The sequence below is a fragment of the Leguminivora glycinivorella genome, chromosome 10 (assembly GCF_023078275.1).
Source record: "Leguminivora glycinivorella isolate SPB_JAAS2020 chromosome 10, LegGlyc_1.1, whole genome shotgun sequence".
In the NCBI taxonomy this organism is placed as follows: Eukaryota; Metazoa; Arthropoda; class Insecta; order Lepidoptera; family Tortricidae; genus Leguminivora; species Leguminivora glycinivorella.
This window is the reverse complement of record NC_062980.1, coordinates 13,845,581-13,862,127: the sequence shown is the minus strand read 5'-3', so window position 1 is coordinate 13,862,127 and position 16,547 is coordinate 13,845,581. Positions and strand designations below refer to the sequence as shown.

The 16,547-nt window shown below is 39.2% G+C and overlaps 1 protein-coding gene across 7 annotated transcripts in view; it reads left to right on the top strand.

Moving 5' to 3' along the window:
- LOC125230066 (transmembrane protein 47) overlaps positions 1-16,547 on the top strand; it is a 56,520-nt gene that overhangs the window by 31,535 nt on the left and 8,438 nt on the right. For all 7 annotated transcript variants that reach the window (XM_048135070.1, XM_048135068.1, XM_048135069.1 and 4 more), the window contains exons 3-4: positions 4,644-4,840; positions 7,831-7,970. In XM_048135070.1, coding sequence (XP_047991027.1) covers positions 4,644-4,840; positions 7,831-7,970 — 337 coding nt within the window. The remainder of the gene's footprint in view (positions 1-4,643; positions 4,841-7,830; positions 7,971-16,547) is intronic.

Here is a 16,547-nt window from a genome sequence, read left to right as displayed (position 1 = left end):
CCCGCGGCTTCGCTCGCGTTAGAAAGAGACAAAATGTAGCCTATGTTACTTTCGATCCCTTCAACTGCCTCCACTTAAAAATCACGTCAATTTTTCGCTCTGTTTTGTCGTGAAAGACGGACAAACAAACAGACACATGCACTTTATCATTTACTAGCGACCCCCTCCGGCTTCGCACGGGTATTATACCTACATGTAAACCTTCCTCTAGAATCACTCTATCTATTAAAAAAAAACCGCATCAAAATCCGTTGCGTAGTTTTAAAGATTTAAGCATACATAGGGACATAGGGACAGAGAAAGCGACTTTGTTTTATACTATGTAGTGAAGTGATAATATTAGTATGGATAGTACACGGTTCTAAATAAATAAGTTTTTAGATAAGTACAACTAAAATGAACGGCAATGCGCTGACAAATGTTTATATTTCGATTAAAATCATAATTTCTTGTGTCGACGAAGTTTTGTTGAAACTAGGTAATACTTCCATTATGATTATGAATGTGACGAAATCGTTTTGCGGTATTTATTTTATGTACGTAAGGTAATAGAGGTATAGCTATCGATTGTCACAAATACTGTTCATAAGATTTACGAGTGTCATAGAAAAACCCACGAAATTAGGGCAGCATTAGTTCTGCTCCTGTCGAATATCTAAATGCCTTTAATTTTCATGGAACTAAATTTATATTTCGGGCCACTGTTCTCAGAAGTGAACAAAATTTCCAACAACTGCTGAGAGAGCATTGAGAGCTAGGATACGGCAAAACGTTTTGTTCAGCCAAATCAGTGTCGTAATGAGGTTTTGTACGCCTCAGTTAAGTTACACCCAAAAGGGAGTTGTTAGTTCCTAACCAAACAGGGGTGGCGCTGGATAACGCAAACTAATTACAATACCCTATTATATTATACGTGGAATTTGCCATCCATAATCATTGGCAGCATCATCGTTTTCAATCGTATGCGCGACGTAAAAAGGTTCCTTTTCATGTAGCATAATGAATTCACTTACGAGCTTTGGTAACGCGTTTAGGGTTGACATTGGATGTTATTTAGAGCAGATTGGCACGTGTCAGCACACACGAGGGATGACACTTGTCGAAGCGTAGGTGATTAGGCTAGATATGATATGAGTAAAGAAAGAAAGAAATAGTACATTACATCAGAGGCCGGGAAAATGAGGATTTCCGGCCAAGGGTATATATGGATAGGAATACGAGGCCGGGAATCCGTTTTCACGCCGAGGCATGTATAGTGCTTTTCTCAAACATACAATGAAATAAAAAAAATGCTCTAAAGGACAATATTTTATAAAAAAAAGTTACTTTGCAGGCCTAGGCCTAAAAAATAATATGAAATCCCTTTACAGTCCTCTCGAGTTGTTGCGCCCAAAAAGCGATACTTCCCAGGAACGTAAAGACAATATTTCATTGCATGTTTGAGAAAAATATTTTATTTGCACTGCACACACACATCAACATAAACAGTACGAACAAACAATAAAAAAAAGCAGCAGTAGCATAGATTTTCCCACTTTAGTGCATATTAACAGTTTTTTTTCTACTAATCGATATTACTTAAATATTGGATCTTCATCTGGTTCTGAACAAATTTTAAATTAAGTTAAACTTAGTATGTTATACGCGATATAATCCGTTTTCAAAGTTTTATTTCATGAGTAACTATCGAAGACAATATTAGTAGGTAAGTTAATTAAAAGCTCGTAATAAAGCCTGATATACACGGTGGAACATGTAACCCGAATAATTTTAACAGCGTATTCCTCATATAAAAGTAAAATGTCATATAATCTTTTCTCTATTTCGCTTACTTTCAGAGTTATAAGCATTTAAAAAAATAACAATTACTTATTATTTCTCAGAACAAAACGCTATTTGGATGGCGATCATGCCGTTATCGGGCATAATCTAACTATCCTCGTTGATAGATGTCAAAAAAAAAAATGGTACCTCATTCCAAAAAATATTAAAAAAAAATGTATGTGCCAGTTTTACGAATAACATTAAGTTTTTATGTGAAAATACATAAAAAAAAACTAAAAAAAAATTACACAAAAATTTTGCCGAAATGCTTAGTTAAAATCTTTCGGTTCCCTCATGTTAGACCGTGTATATCTTATAGCAGAAATAATATATAACTTGCTTTAAGAAAGGTCTTCTGATTTTCAGGTCAGATAACATTAGATATCTTCTCGTTCGTATGTAATTACCGTAATTACATATAATGACGATGACGGTTGTCCTGGCACACACAATTCAAGGGTAGAATTAAAGGATTCGATTCGTTCTAAGAAATTCGTAGTATTACATTCACTTAAAGGAATTTTTAATTTACATACAGTTTCACCAATTGCTTAAACGTTCTCGTATTAAGTACTTGTGTTCATTCATTGTTTCCAAGAATTTTCAATAAGTGTCGATCCGACCAAGCGAGACAAAGGAATTCGATTAAATGAACGTATTTATTTCGTGGATCGAATTACAGTACAAATTTGCGTTAATCTGACTTTTAAGAATTTGCAATACGAGTGTTACAAACACAAATAGATATTAAAAATGCAATACAAGAAAAAATACATTGAATAAAAATTTTGGGTACGAAATTGAGTTGCTTCTGAATGAAACAAAACAAATGCAACTCCCTTACAGCAATTTGAGTTTCGAACATATAATATATATGATACATTTAAACATGGGAATATTGGGAACATATCAAATTGTTTTATTAAATAATCCCGATCGATTCTTGGCTCCGCCATCAGTGAGATTGATAGCTTTTTCTTTGGTGTATGGTATCGATTCTAGTTTTTGATATGATACATACAAATCTGATTGAAGTATTTTAAATCCCCCTGACACCATAATCTCTTGCACTCTGTTGATGAAAACAATACGTCACACCAACCCGCCTTCCCGGAACATAGTAGGGGGAAATTAGCTAAAATTACGGCATAATTAATGGAAGGTTTTTTTTAATTGAAATATGTACGTTATAGACCGAAGTTATTTTTCATCAACCCTCCCCACTCCTCCCTCCTCTGCGTCACCCCTTAAAGTGCCGAAAATGTGGTTTTTCTCGATTTCTGACAAAACTGTTGAAGATACAGAAAAAGCGCGTAGCAACGAAGTAATCCTTAATAAATTTACCTACTACAAATCATTCATTAACACTTTGGTTCTAGCACTTATAGTTTTCGCGTGATCCGTCACGAAAGTTGGTCCTTTGCTGCAATTTTCTTTAGTGAATGTTAAGTTTTCGCCCAAAATGCATACGAAATCGTCGAAATTTGTTTGATATAACTAAAATATTGTAACTCATGACTTAAATAAAATTAAGGGGGAAAAATCACTACCATGGGTGGAATTTCCAATATGTCTTGGAATTCCAGTAACAATTTAAGACGTAATATTTTCACGGTAGTAGTAGGAGTACCATTGATCTATATAGTATATCTATGACTGGGGATGAGCTTTTGGTAGCTGTTGGTAGAGCCCTGGAGTATCAATCCAGAAGCCGTGAGTTCAAGTCCCACCCATGGTAGTGATTTTTCCCCCTGAAATTCATTTTCAGTTTATAATATTTTAGTAATATCAAACAGATTTCGTAAGCAATTTGGGAGAAAACTTAACATTCACTAAAGAAAATTGCAGCAAAGGACCAACTTTCGTGATGGATCACGCGAAACCTATAAGTGCTAGAACCAAAGTGTCAATGAACAATTTGTAGTAAATTTATCAAGGATTACTTTTTTCCTACACGCTTTTTCTGTATCTATGACGGTTTTGTCAGAAATCGCGAAAAACCGCATTTTCGGCTATTTAAGGGGGGGGGGGGAAGAGGGGTGACGCAGAGGGGGGAGGGTTGGGGAGGGTTGATGAAAAATAACTTCGGCCTGTAATTTACATATCCCAATCAAAAAAAATCTTCCATTAATTATGCCAACATTTTCATACATAACAACAGAAGCAACGGACTAACAATCGAAATCCTGTTATCTCGACTTCAAAGCTTGTTTGATATTGCGTTCGCAGAACATCACATACCGATAGTTACAGCCGGTATACCAATCCAATTAATATCGATATCGGAATCTTTTCTTTTATTATTAGACCGATGGGCATATGGTTTTGTGAAACGATAATCTCTGATGTAATGCCGCTATGGCATATCAAACTATTTTATTTATTTTAGTGTATTGCGTTAATTAAGCTGAAAGTATTAGTGCTCGACGCTGAACTAGTATTCGACATAGGCACTTTGTCAAAGTGACAAGGTTTAAATTCGAGTAGGTATAAAAAAAATGTTTAAATTTAACTTTTATGATTGACATAAAGTGCCCATGTCGAATATTAGGTAGTTCAGCGTCGAGCACTACCTTACCTACTGGTAATTTAGCTTCGAAATTTGAAGACACATGTTCGAATCTATCACCTTTTCATGTATAGGAATTATAAGTGTTAAGTTTTATTGGCTGTGCAGTTCTACAACTCTTACTCACGTCTTTGATGAATATCTCACCGGCATAGTGCACCGGGTCAGTCTTTGTCAATGTATTTTATTAATCATAGAAATTTCATTTCTAATTATTCCCACAAAACTGAGTCTCACTTTCTCTTTCCAGGTCATCGCCCTAATATGTGGTCTGCTAGTGGTGATCCTCATGGTGCTGGGACTGGCGTCGGCGGACTGGCTGATGGCGGCGGGGTGGCGGCAGGGGCTCTTCATGCACTGCATAGACCCCGAGGCCCCCACGCCGCTGCCCTTTGACATCACCGCACAGCCCGGCTGCTACGCTGCCAGGCCTACCTCTTATATTAAGTGAGTACTTCCATGAAGCCTAGGGAATCTAATATACGGTCTGCTAATGGTGTTGGGGCTGGCTAATGGCGGCGGGGTGGCGGCAGGGGCTCTTCATGCACTGCATAGACCCCAGGGTCCCCACGCCGCTGCCCTTTGACATCACCGCACAGCCCGGCTGCTACGCTGCCAGGCCTACCTCTTATATTAAGTGAGTACTTCCATGAAGCCTAGGGAATCTAATATACGGTCTGCTAATGGTGTTGGGGCTGGCTAATGGCGGCGGGGTGGCGGCAGGGGCTCTTCATGCACTGCATAGACCCCAGGGTCCCCACGCCGCTGCCCTTTGACATCACCGCACAGCCCGGCTGCTACGCTGCCAGGCCTACCTCTTATATTAAGTGAGTACTTCCATGACGCCTTGGGAATCTAATATACGGTCTGCTAATGGTGTTGGGGCTGGCTAATGGCGGCGGGGTGGCGGCAGGAGCTCTTCATGCACTGCATAGACCCCAGGGTCCCCACGCCGCTGCCCTTTGACATCACCGCAGAGCCCGGCTGCTACGCTGCCAGACCTACCTCTTATATTAAGTGAGTGTATTTTATCGTGAATCGTCATTATCGTCAAGGACTTTGGATTTCATCGCGAAGAAACTATCATCTCGGAAACAGGTGAGCCTCGCACGGCAGATTGACCCATCCAAAGTCCTTGGCGAGATTATACGCCCGGTTGAGATGCGACTTCGCTTGAGTGGCATGTTTCAGACTAGGTGGATACCTTGCCGTACGGCAGGTTTATATGTACGTTGACTACGTTGTTAGCAACTGTTTGTCGCATTTTACTGAAATAAATTCGAGCGTAATAACAGAATAGTTATTAGTACCTTCTAACCTATTCTGTGCATAGCTATATAGCTAAGTAGTAACAGAATAGTTAAGTTAGTAATTTATTTAGGTACTAGTAACTAGCCTACGTACGTAGGTAGTTGTGCTACGTATCTTATCTAAGCTACGTAGGGTGCGGGTCCCCCATGGTGCCTCTCCTCTCATACTCAAGATTGTTTTCATTTTAACGGTACGTTCACATGCACGACCTGTGTGGGCTCAACGCGTAAAAGCGTATAACCCCTCAAACGGCACGAGGGGCGCCGTATACCGAAAATTAAATTCAACGACCTTGGCGAGGGTGCCAGATGGGAAGCCCTCAGGGGAAATCTTAAATCTATCGAGATTAGTTTTGTCAAAAGTTTGTCCAACCATTCAATAACTATTATATGATCGGGGCTGAGACCAGTTGCACCAACTATCGGTTCGCTAAAGTTTCATTGTATACAAAGTTAAGTTCTCTATAGGATGACAGCTGCGTTGCAAACTCTGTTACAATCGTAGTAAAATATGATAGATTTGAAATTGTTGAGAAGATTTCATTAAGGTTTTTATTAGGTTTTAGAAACTTGCAACTGTTATATCTAAAGCATAAACAGACAAACAAATACCACATACAATTCATTCTAGTGGTCACACGTTTGTGTTCGCTAACACAGCAGTATGTTGTGGTTGACCGTTTCAAGAGCTCTACAGCGGTTGATTTGTTACCCACCAATGGCCACTCACGTTCTCAAAGCATACCTACAGTTAGGCGTACAAGTACGATTTCCAGTAGGTCGTTACGAATTTCTACCATGCCTTAGTACTTGAAAAGTATTTAAGTAGATACTTAGCGGGATATTTTTTGAAAAGTAGCTTATCTGGTAGGCTCAAGCGAAATGGCGGGATAACTTAGACGTGTATTTCAACGGCTGGCCTGAAATTGCTCATAACCGAGACGAGTGGAAATCGAAGGGGAGGCGTAATCCCAGCAGTGGGACTGTGACCCCATATATGCTTATAATAATAGCTTATATCTTAAGATAATTATAATGAAACAAGGATTGCATACCTTAACAATATTTACATTACAATTGCTTAATATCATGGCATCTTCCTCACGGTTGCATCATCGCCTTCAATAAGAAAGTGCTTCTTTTTTAGTCAATGTTGGTGATTTTAAAGATTATTTCGCTTTCGAGGTTATTTGACTCTGCAACATTTTGCAAAATATGACATTACCCAAAATGTTCCTCAAAGCTAGCTATTAAAGTAAATGGCAGATTTACTTTGTACGACAACTCATGTCGTGTCTTCGTAAGATAACGTTATTACACTCACCGAAGAAAGCCATGAAATTGTGGTTATGGTTCGAACACTGTGTATTGCACTTCGCTTTTACGCTCACTAAAGTTTAAGAGTTCTCTACTATCCTTCGTTTATTTGTCGTCATTTGTGGATATTGCAACTAGTATAACTGAGCATCGGAGGTTCGTCATTTTAGGACAGACGTTCAGCTATCTTAGTCAGAGTCAGTATCTTAGTCAGACACTTGTGATAATGTCAGTTTTAGTTCTAAATAGTACTAGCTTTTGCCCGCAGCTTCGCTCGCGATAGAAAGAGACAAAAAGTAGCCTATGTCACTCTCCATCCGTTCAACTATCGCCACTTAAAAAATCACGTCAATTCGTCGCTCCGTTTTGCCGTGAAATACGGACAAACAAACAGACACACACACTTTCCCATTTATTTATTTATTTATTTTAATATGGGTATGGATCAAGCTCTCGTTTCATTGAGCCAGTCAACCTAGACTTCCGAAGGTCGATTTTAATCGATGCATGCTTACAGTTCACACGCTGGTGGCACGACCTTGTAACCTTACAAAACTTTATGCTAAGGGTAGACTACCATCAGAGGTCATACTATACATATATGTCAGACTAATATAGATAGACCATTTGCTCTAAGTTCATAAGCGATGCTCTAATTCTAACTAATCTCCAGGAAGCAGATACTGGCCGAATATATGATCACGTGCATTCATAATAACGACATTGCTCTCGTATTGATGATTGATCGAGCGAGATCGATGTATAATATAATAAGTGACCAAGTATTAACCGACAAAATGATATTCCCAGGGCGTCGGCGGGGCTGTGCGTGGCGACGCTAGCGGCGGACGTGTGCGGCGCGCTGCTCACCGGGCTAGGGCTGCGGGCCTCCGACCACCGCACCAAGTTCCGCTACTACCGGTTCGCGGTGCTCGCCATGTCGCTCGCACGTATGTACCCGTCCTTTATTTTTTTCAAGCAAAAGCCTCTTTGGTAAGACAGCTGGTAGAGTCTGGCAGGACAACTCAACGTCAGTCACTTAATAGACAGTTCTCCCATTCAAATATCTGGCAAAATACGTGGTGGGCAAATGTGTAGCGCAGGTTTGGTTTTCAAGCGCCTTTATTTTTTTCAAGCAAAAGCCTCTTTGGTAAGACAGCTGGTAGAGTCTGGCAGGACACTCAACGTCAGTCACTTCATAGACAGTTCTCCCATTCAAATATCTGGCAAAATACGTGGTGGGCAAATGTGTAGCGCAGGTTTGGTTTTCAATCGCTCAGTGCGCTATCATTGTACCTGGATGCATTTTTAGGGTTCCGTAGTCAACTAGGAACCCTTATAGTTTCGCCATGTCTGTCTGTCCGTCCGTCCGTCCGCGGATAATCTCAGTAACCGTTAGCACTAGAAAGCTGAAATTTGGTACCAATATGTATATCAGTCACGCCAACAAAGTGCAAAAATAAAAAATGGAAAAAAATGTTTTATTAGGGTACCCCCCCTACATGTAAAGTGGGGACTGATATTGTTTTTCATTTCAACCCCAACGTGTGATATATTGTTGGATAGGTATTTAAAAATTAATAAGGGTTTACTAAAATAGTTTTTTGATAATATTAATATTTTCGGAAATATTCGCTCCTAAAGGAAATAAAAGTGTGTCCCCCCCCCCCTCTAACTTTTGAACCATATGTTTAAAAAATATGAAAAAAAATCATGAAAGTAGAACTTTATAAATACTTTCTAGGAAAATTGTTTTAAACTTGATAGGTTCAGTAGTTTTTGAGAAAAATACGGAAAACTACGGAACCCTACACTGAGCGTGGCCCGACACGCTCTTGGCCGGTTTTTTTTAAAGATGCCTTTTAGAGTTATAACCCAGAGAAGAAGAAGCCCCTCAGTATATATTTCAATGAGCGTCATTTGAATCAAACAAGTGCTTTGTCATTAGCGGAGATCTAAGCACTAGTTACGTGAATGCATCACATAAATATTTTTCTCTGCAGAAAAACAATTGATAAATGCGATAATATCGTCAGATCATCATATTTATAATTGATTTTGAATGCACAGTCACGTCGGCAAAAATAAGTTATGATTTCTGTACCTTATTTTTAAATTAAAGGAAAAATGGAAAAATTCACACCTCCGGCAGGACTCGAACCTGCGACCTTTGGCCTTGCCGGGGCCGCAGGTTCGAGTCCTGCCGGATGTGTGAATTTTTCCATTTTTCCTTTAATTTAAAAATATGTAATATCGCTCGCAGACGTTTCTGCATGATAAAAAACAAATTCTGTACCTTGTCACATTCACATCTTGTTTCAAATGTCATACGAAGTTCTCAAATGATTAAAAGCGACAAGGTACAGAAATCATCACTTATTTATGCCAGTAACTTGGCTAGACAATATCACAAAATTACTTGTCGATAATACAAAAACAGAAATATTTGACCTATTGGTTTCACAGCAGTAGCCACTCGTAATAAAGTAGGTTAACTATTAGCTGAAACAATCTTTTTAAAAATTCATGAGGTATCAATTTGAAATGGTGCCGCCTACGCTGGTGAAGGTTTTCTAAATACGGAAACATCAAACATATTCTTGTTGTTTTAAGGGCCACAAGCAATTAAAACATGGACAACTAGAATTAACTATGTATTATTAAGACCATTTTCAGAATATACTTTTTGTCGTGTGTAGTTTTACATCTATATTTTATTAATTTTATTACGAAGTAACTATGTAAACCACTACTGTATAATCTGCTTTTTTATTCAACTTCGTTATTCATGTCAGAATTCTTGGAAAACGTCGTTGTCCGTTTCTTATAAACAGGGAGCGTACTTTTCATGCCGATGACATTAATCTGACGTCACGCTCCGTATAGGATGATCACAAATAGTTTTATTGTAAATTATTAATCATTAGTCGTCAATCATTTTAATCGTATACAAATTACTTCAAATACAGTAGTCCATTTACATGTGGCATAAATAATACCTACTTGAAATGTGAAACGTGAATAAAATTATTTGATTTGTTTTTATAAATAAATTTAATTAAATAGTATTGTTAACAACACATTACAAGAAATACGTAGAAAAGAGAATTTCTCTCTAACGTAAAGCACACCATCCTTCTTGCATTCATTACCATGCAAAGAAATTCATAACTTATAATGATTGATGACTAATGATTAATAATCACTACATAGTATAAAACAAAGTCACTTTTTCTGTCCCTATGTCCCTATGTATGCTTAAATCTTTAAAACTACGCAACGGATTTTGATGCGGTTTTTAACCGTCGCCTCATATCTCAAGAAGGACGGTTATCAAGTCGTCTGTATGTTTTTTTTTTTTTTTTTTTAATGTTTGTTCCTCGATATCTCCGTCGTTACTGGACCGATTTTGAAATTTTTTTTTTTAATTGAATGTATATGCATACAGATTGGTCCCATTTTTCTCAGAACCCAGTTCTGATGATGGGATCCTGGAGAAATCGAGGGAACTCCTCGAATCTGAAAGGCATACATATAGTGATTTTTGTGTTTTTAAAGGAACAGCATGCATTTAGGTACGGAACAGTGACATTTGGTGCAGTGGAACTGCTGATGATGGCCAGAATAGAACTCTTCAAATCTGAACGGCACGCTTATGAAAAATGAAAATGAAAAAATGAAAAAAATTTTATTTCAGGCGTGATCCCATAAATTTGTTAGTAAACTTAAACAACTATCCCTACTCTATATTAGTCACAATAATAACAAAAATAAATTAAATTAAATTAAAATATAAATTAAATTAAAACACTACAACAATAATATTATTAATAATATTAATAATATTAATAATATTTTTTTTTATTATATTTTGGAGCAACTTCTATAGGGCTCGTGGAGTTTGCTCCAGCGTCTCATGAGAGGGCTGTCCATCCTGGAGACTAATGCGTTCAGGAGACCGTTGGTACCACCCTGCAATCGACTATAGTCTAGTCTAGTAGTCTAGTAGTAGTGTAGTCTTTATAGTGACTTTGGTATTTTTATAAGAACAGCATGCACTTTCATCCAGAACAGTGACATTTGGTGCAGCGGAATTGCTGATGATGGTCAGAACCGAACTCCTCAAATCTGAACGGCACGCTTATAGTGACTTTGCCATTTTTATAAGAACAGCATGCGCTTACGTCTAGAACAGTGACATTTGGTACAGTGGAACTGCTGATGGTCAGAACCGAACTCCTCAAATCTGAACGGCACGCTTATAGTGACTTTGGTATTTTTATAAGAACAGCATGCACTTGCGTCCAGAACAGTGACATTTGGTGCAGTGGAACTGCTGATGATAGTCAGAACCGTACTCCTCAAATCTGAACGGCACACTCATAAGTGACTTTGGTATTTTTGCAAGAAAAGCATGCATTTAAGTTCAGAACAGTGACATTTATTTATTTAGTTATGTTTGTTAAGCATATTGAGTTTTCAAGTCAAAGTTTGTCAAGCTTCGATTTCTTATAATATAATATCGGATTCATGAGGAATTGAGGAAACTCCTCAAACCTTAACGTTATACGTATATTCATTTATGTTGCCATCTAATAATTAAAGCATTAAAAGCAGTTTTAAAAAATACCTACACATTTCTACATAATCCAACATTCGCAAGTAACTTTCACCAGAACCCGAAAGGCGACGGTTTTTTTTTCTTAAAAATTATTTTTAATAGATAGAGTGATTGTAGAGGAAGGTTTACATGTAGGTATAGTACCCGTGCGAAGCCGGGGCGGGTCGCTAGTTAACAATAACATCGGCACGAAAAGTACGCTCCCTGCTTATAAATAACTAGCTTTTACCCGCGGCTTCGCCCGCGTAATAAAAGTATTCTTATTCAAACGTTTACAAAAAATAAGATTTTCATTTGGATCCGTAGGTTTCTATGTAGGTACATTTGTCCGCAATTATTTCGATTAAGGTGCAGCGGGGCATTATACTTCTACATGTATCCACTGAACACGCTTACCATATATATTCCCCGTCCCCGTCCCTCCCCTATCCCTATTTATATCCCTATCCCTATCCCTATCCCTATCCCTATCTCTATCCCTATCCCTATCCCTATCCCTATCCCTATCCCTATCCCTATCCCTATCCCTATTACTATACCTATCCCTATCCCTACCCTTATCCCTGTTCCGGCTCGTCCCCTCCCGTCTCGTCCCGTCCCGCCCCGCCCCGCCCCGTCCCTGTTCCTGTCCCTGTCAAATTATCATGTTAGGCGGTGAATTTTGAAAAATCCTTTCTTAGTGCTCTTCTAAGGAACTTACGTGTAATTTGAAATCTCTTGAACCAGAAGTAAACATAAAAAAGAAATCCATATGGCTATTTTCGATATTTAAACCCCATTGCACCACAACAGGGGAAAAGGTATTTCACTTCCGCCACGTCAGATTTTAAAAACGTTGTATTTATCGTGATCAGCGACCCGATAAACCATAAAAACGATACCCATATTGGTTTTTTGACATTATTTATTAGTAAAAACATGTTTACATGACATTACAGTAAAACCAATGCGTCACGAAACTTAGATAACATAAAAGAAAAAAACAGTTTGTAAGAACATGAAAAAAAAAAACAATAAAGTTTAAAACTAAACAATTGATTTGGGCGATGACGTAACTGCGTGGCTCCGTTGCGTCGTTTGCCCCGGTGTAGGATTCGGCAAATTGCCCCGGAACCGCCGAAAAACCACACCTTTCGGCCAGAAGTCTGCGCTCGCGATGGTGTCCTGCAGCGGCCGCGGCACGCGCACAACGAACGAGCTGAAGTGCACGTAGTGACGCGACTGCAGCTGTTGCACCCTCAGCGTGTAGCCAGTCTTCCGGTGAACGTAGTCCACCACCTCGTCTGCCACGGCGGAGTAGTGCAGGCGAGACACATAGAGCGCCCTACTCGGTGTTGCGACCCGTAGACCAGAATTAACCGGCTCTGCAGTGCCACACAGAGTCTTTCGAGGCGCCCTGCGTGTCTTGTTTTTTCTTTCCACTAGTGTGAATCCCTCCTTATCCACACTGGCGCAGGAGGACTTCTTGAGTGGGGCCCGCTCATCACACACCTTAGTAGGTGCCTTGACCCGGTCAGCTGTTCGAGGCTGACCCACAACATCAGCATAAGCACGCTGACGTAGTGTCGAGTTTACCGGGGGCGGTCGCGCGCGCAGGGGGGGCGCGCGCGGAGCGGCGACACGTGTTGCACTTTTTACCGTGTCAGCATTGCGCAAACTGACCGACCGAACACTAGTGTCAGGCCGATTTATGTCCATAAAATATTAATAATATAATAATAATAATAATATTAATAATATAATAATATTAATGTTAATATTTGAATCAGCCGTCCGAATTGGGGCATTCCGCAAAGCAGCGATTTCGTTGCGTAATTCGGCTATTGTTGTTAGGCTAGCTTCAAATTTAATTTTAACTTCCGCTAAACTTGATTTAAGGGCCACGATTTCCTTTTCCAAGCAGCGAACGTCGACTTGATCCGGCTCACGCGACGTCAGGATGGTATCCGTCGCTAAAAACTCCGGAATCCGGTCTTCATTCTCCTTCAGGATCTTCTTAATATCTTGAAGGGTCTTTTCTCCGGTTTCATCACCTCTCCGGTGAGGTACATATGTGCCGACGATCCCCAGGGACTGGCACAGCACTTGCTTCGCTTGGCAGATGTCCTCGATGGTAAAACTCGACGCACGAGAACTTATCTGCATAGCAGCAGCCGCATCCATCTTTCCTTCCCGCAACAGCTTGTTTTTTAGTTGCAGAAAGGCGAGGAACTCGTTCACGATGGGTTGACTCGGTTTGGAGAGATCCATCGTGTCAAATCGCCAACGCGACTCGAGCCGCGCTAAATTCGCAATTTATTTTAATTATTACTCATCAACGCGTCTACATCGCTGCGCGCATCGAACTCGACTACCTCATTATCACCCCTTTTCACCCTTTTAAATGGTACATTTTTAAAAAACTTGAAACACGTATTTAGTCATATGTCTTTAGCAATCCTCCTGTGAAGTTTCGCATAAAACAGTGAAACTAACATTGTTTCCCCATACAAACTTTGAACCCCCATTTGACCCCCTTAGGAGGCGAATTTTGAAAAATCCTTTCTTAGTGCTCCTTTACACTATATAAGGAACCAACGTGCCAAATTTGACATCTCTAGGACCAGCGGTTTCAGCTGTGCGTTGATATGTCCGTCAGTCTATATATTTTTTTATATTTAAACCCCATTGCACCACAACAGGGGAGAAGGTATTTCACTTCCGCCTCGTTCGATTTAAAAAACGTTGTATTTATCGTGATCAGCGACCCGATAAACCATAAAAACGATACCCATATTGGTTTTTTGACTTTATTAACCCCTTTTGACCCTTTTAGGGTAAAATTTTCAAAAAATCTGAAACACGTATTAAGTCATATGTCTTAAGGAATCTTCCTGTGAAGTTTCGAATAAAATAGTCAAACTAATCTTGTTTCCCCATACAAACTTTGAACCCCCATGTGACCCCCTTAGGAGGTGAATTTTGGAAAATCCTTTCTTAGCGCTCCTCTACACTACATAAGGAACCTACGTGCCAAATTTAAAATCTCTAGGACCAGTGGTTTCGGCTGTGCTTTGATATGTCCGTCAGTCAATATATTTTTTTGATTTTTAAACCCTTTTGCACCACAACAGAGGAGATGATATTTCACTTCCGCCTCATTAGATTTTTAAAACGTTGTATTTATCGTGATCAGCGACCCGATAAACCATAAAAACGATACCCATATTGATTTTTTTACTTTATCACCCCCTTTTCACCCTTTTAGGGGTTAAATTTTCAAAAAACCTGAAACACGTATTCAATCATATGTCTTAAGGAATCTTCCTGTGAAGTTTCGAATAAAATAGTCAAACTAATCTTGTTTCCCCATACAAACTTTGAACCCCCATTCGACCCCCTTAGGAGGTGAATTTTGGAAAATCCTTTCTTAGTGCTCCTCTACACTATATAAGGAACCTACGTGCCAAATTTGAAATCTCTAAGGACCAGCGGTTTCGGCTGTGCGTTGATATGTCAGTCAGTCAGTCAGTCAGTCAGTCAGTCAGCTTCTTCTTTTATATATTTATAGATAGCCACAATAAAATTATAAGTGATTATACGTATATTAACGTACAAAATGTTGTGATGTCAGAGAACTTTAAATTTCGTCTGCAGGACTAGCACATGATTGCCACACACTATCTGGCCGCGTAATCACTATTTTAAGTGTATTAATCAATAAGGATGGATATGTCGCAGTAAGATAGATAAAGCCGTTATATAGTTATAACCCTAGGGATATAATTATATGTCGTAACATAGTTAAACGAAAGCGATTAATTGCTATCTTACTATGAATATAACTATAATACGTTACTAGTTTAATCATAGAATTATATGACTGGATTAAGTTTAGTGAAATGATTGTAGGCAGGAGTGCGGCGGTGCGGCGGAGGTATAGTTATAACCCTAGGGATATAATTATATGCCGTAACATAGCTAAACGAAAGCGATTCCTTACCATTTGACTAGGAATATAATTATAATATGTTATTGGTTTAGTTATATACGAGGGGCGTTCAATAAATTCTCGGTATGAGAATGAAAACAAACAGGTACGAAGTCTGATATTTTTTATTCTTGAATATACTCCCCCCCTATGTTAATACACTTAAAAGATCGATCAATTATTTTTTTTAATCCCTCAAAAAAATATTTTTTATCTTTAGTGAAAAAATGCTCCTCCACTGCTGCCTTCAATGCTTCATCATCAGAAAACCGATTTCCACGCAGATCCTTTTTGAGATTGGGGAACAAAAAGAAGTCGCTGGGGGCTAAGTGCGGACTGTACGGTGGATGGGTAATAGTTTCAAACCCACATTCAGCTATAGCTGCCTTGGCAATATGAGCAGTATGGACAGGGGCGTTGTCATGCAGAAGCAAAACACCTTTGGTTAACTTTCCTCGCCTCTTTTCTTTGATTGCATCCCTTAATTGACGTAGAAGGTTGGCGTAGTACTGTCCTGTGATATTGACACCTTTTTCTTTATAATCGATTAGTAAAACACCTTCACAATCCCAAAATATTGTGGCCATGACCTTGCCAGCTGAAGGCATGACCTTGAACTTCTTGGGATGAGCTGAACCCTTAATGTGCCACTGCATGGACTCTTGTTTACTCTCTGGGTCATAATGATGAACCCAAGTTTCATCTCCAGTAACAATCTTTTGCAGGACCTCATCAGGATTTTCACCGCACAGGTCAATAAAATCGGAACAACAAGCGGCACGCATATCTTTTTGAAGCCGAGTCAGCATTCGCGGAACCCATCTTGCACTTACTTTTGACATATTAAGATGGTCATGGATAATATCATGTATGGTACCAATAGAAAGATTGGTTACTTTAGCTATTGATTTTATCTTAATTCGCCCATCTTCCAAT